Source organism: Physeter macrocephalus, chromosome 4, assembly GCF_002837175.3.
Source record: "Physeter macrocephalus isolate SW-GA chromosome 4, ASM283717v5, whole genome shotgun sequence".
Lineage (NCBI taxonomy): Eukaryota > Metazoa > Chordata > Mammalia > Artiodactyla > Physeteridae > Physeter > Physeter macrocephalus.
Genome location: NC_041217.1, coordinates 77,125,881 through 77,128,513, shown reverse-complemented (window position 1 = coordinate 77,128,513; position 2,633 = coordinate 77,125,881). Strand labels below are relative to the sequence as shown.

Here is a 2,633-nt window from a genome sequence, read left to right as displayed (position 1 = left end):
GTGCCCCGGTCCGGGAAGATCCCACATGCCGCGGAGCGGCTGGGCCCGTGAGCCATGGCCGCTGAGCCCGCGCGTCCGGAGCCTGTGCTCTGCAACGGGAGAGGCCACAACAGTGAGAGGCCCGCGTACCGCAAAAAAAATAAAAAAATTAAAAAATAAATAAATAAAAAAAAATAATAATAAAAATAAAAGCAGTGTGAATCCTTGGATCCTGTGTTAACAGACTCTGAGAATCCTCAGCCCATCATGTTCAGACAGAGCTGGCCTCTTCTTAGGAACAAGATAAGTTTAAACCGTATTACTGGTTTGCTGCATTTAGTAATTCTTTGACGCAAACCTTTAGGTACAGATTCTGTTCTCATTCCAACCTCATCATTTCATCTTTCTCTCCAAACTTACTCCTGTTCACTAACAGTACCACCATCCACATTGTTGCCCAAGCCACAAAACTGTGAGTCTTACATCTGGTCACCAAGGCCACCCTTTCTCCTCTTAACAGCCCCAGAATAGTTTTACTTATACTGTTTCACCTGGGCCATTACAGCTGTCTTTTAGGGCCTCCTGCTCCATCCCCTTTCAATCTATCTTCTACATCATTTTTGGAGTGATTGTTCCAAAATATATTTATTATTATGTCACTCACTTGCTAAAATCTTTCAGTGGCTCTGGGCTGTCTTCATTCTAAACTTTTTATTTAGCAGAGCATACATTTTCATATAGCTGCCCAGTGAACCAGGAGATGTACTCAGTCACTCTTCCATCTTTGCCTATAGTCCAGCCGAACCAAACTATGTGCAGTCTCAGAGCATAATGTATTTTTTGCTATTCCAAGACCTGTATTTATAATTAGAATGCTACTTCTTTACCCTGTTTGTTTGACAATCTCTTATTATTGCATAAAGCCTCAATTTATTTTGTGATCACCAAAGTTATGGATGCTACAGTTTCCATAATTGGGTGAAATTAATGGCTGAAAGTTTGGGGAACACAGTCTCAAAGTATCACCCCACTGGTTAGTTTCAAAGGAAAAAGAATCTTTACAAAATAGAAACCTTGTAGACCACCTAATCCAAGTTGTCAAATTTTACATCATTAGTATGCAATAAACTGCTATCATATGGCTCCTGATGTGATCCACCAAGAAGGCACAACATAACCTATGCATATTCACACCAAAATTGTTTAACCTAAATATAATAGAGGAAGAACAACTATGAAAGTCCAAATTTAGAGACTTTTTGCAAAACAAATGGCTTGAATTCTTAAAAAAAACAAAAATCCATGTCAAGAAAATGGAGATTTATTTCAGATTAAGAGAGATTAAAGAGATATGACAACTAAATACAATGGTGTAATACCTGACAGGACCCTGGATTTAAAACTATAAAAGCTACAGGAAATCCCCTGGCATTCCAATTGTTAGGACTCCAAACTTTAAGCAATGCAGTGTGGCCAAAAAAATAAATAAATAAGCTACAAATATTATTGAAACAATTTGGAAAATTTGAATATGCATTATATTAGATAATGGTATTTTATCAATGTTAAATTTACTATGTGTGATAATTATGTTTATGTAGAAGAATGCCCTTTTTCTTAGGCAATATATGCTAAAGAATGTAGGGTAAAGTGTCGTATTGACTGCAGCTTACTCTCAAATGTTTCAGAAAAAATTTATGAATATATGTATGTATATATGGATGCTATATATGTATGGATCTATCTATCTCCAGAGAGAGGGAGAGGGAAAAAGCAAATATAGTAAACCGTTAATAATAGGTGAATCTAAGTGAAGGGTATATGGGTGCTCATTGTACTTACTATTTTATAGCAAGTAAATCAAAACATTAAAAAAATTAAAAGCTGGAGGGGAAAACAGCATTTAAAATCAGCTTCTAGAAATGCTGTCACAGTCTACCTTCTAGGCTGTGTGAGAACTCCTATCCTTCATACTCTCATAGCACTCCATGCATTTCTTTGTCATATTCTACTGTCTGTCTTCTTGTTAGAGTATTAAAGGAAATATCCATTTCTCAAGTCTGTCATTTATTACTTGTGTGATCTTGGGCAAATTCGTTTCTCTAAGTGTCCATTTTTATATTTGCAAACTGGAGATTAAAATAGTACCAACCTGTAGGGCTGTTGTGAGGATTAAATGAGATAATGCATGTAACATTTAGCACCATGCTTTTTTTATATTAAGTCCTCAAAAAGGTCGGGTGTTATTATTACTATTAGTATTACTATTAGGTCTTTAGTCTCAGTATTCTCATGCCAGTATAATGCTTGGCTCCTAACAGATGCTCAGTTGTTTGTTGGATGAATGAATGAATGATGCATTGCCTGCTACTACCATTTTGTTGTTGCTATTGGGCATCATGTAAAAAGAACTGGTACCTCGGGGAATGATAAAATGGTTAATGCCAAGGAGAATTATAGCCTGAAAATTACAGACCAGTAGATCTTGGACTTCTGTGGGGGAAAGGTAGAAATCTAATCTCAGATTCTGTGGACTTGCTTAATGTAAACATAGAGGTAACCCTACTATTAGCCTATGTGAACAGTCCTTATTCTTTGCTTGGCTGTTACCGCCCATCTCCCAGCCTGGGAACATACCTGTGTTTAGGCTTCAG

The 2,633-nt window shown here is 37.0% G+C and overlaps 1 protein-coding gene across 1 annotated transcript in view; it reads right to left on the bottom strand.

Annotated features, from left to right (window-relative positions):
* LOC102993903 (flavin-containing monooxygenase 5) overlaps positions 1–2,633 on the bottom strand; it is a 49,483-nt gene that overhangs the window by 17,389 nt on the left and 29,461 nt on the right. The window contains 1 exon segment of the mRNA XM_028488914.2: positions 1,918–1,937. Coding sequence (XP_028344715.1) covers positions 1,918–1,937 — 20 coding nt within the window.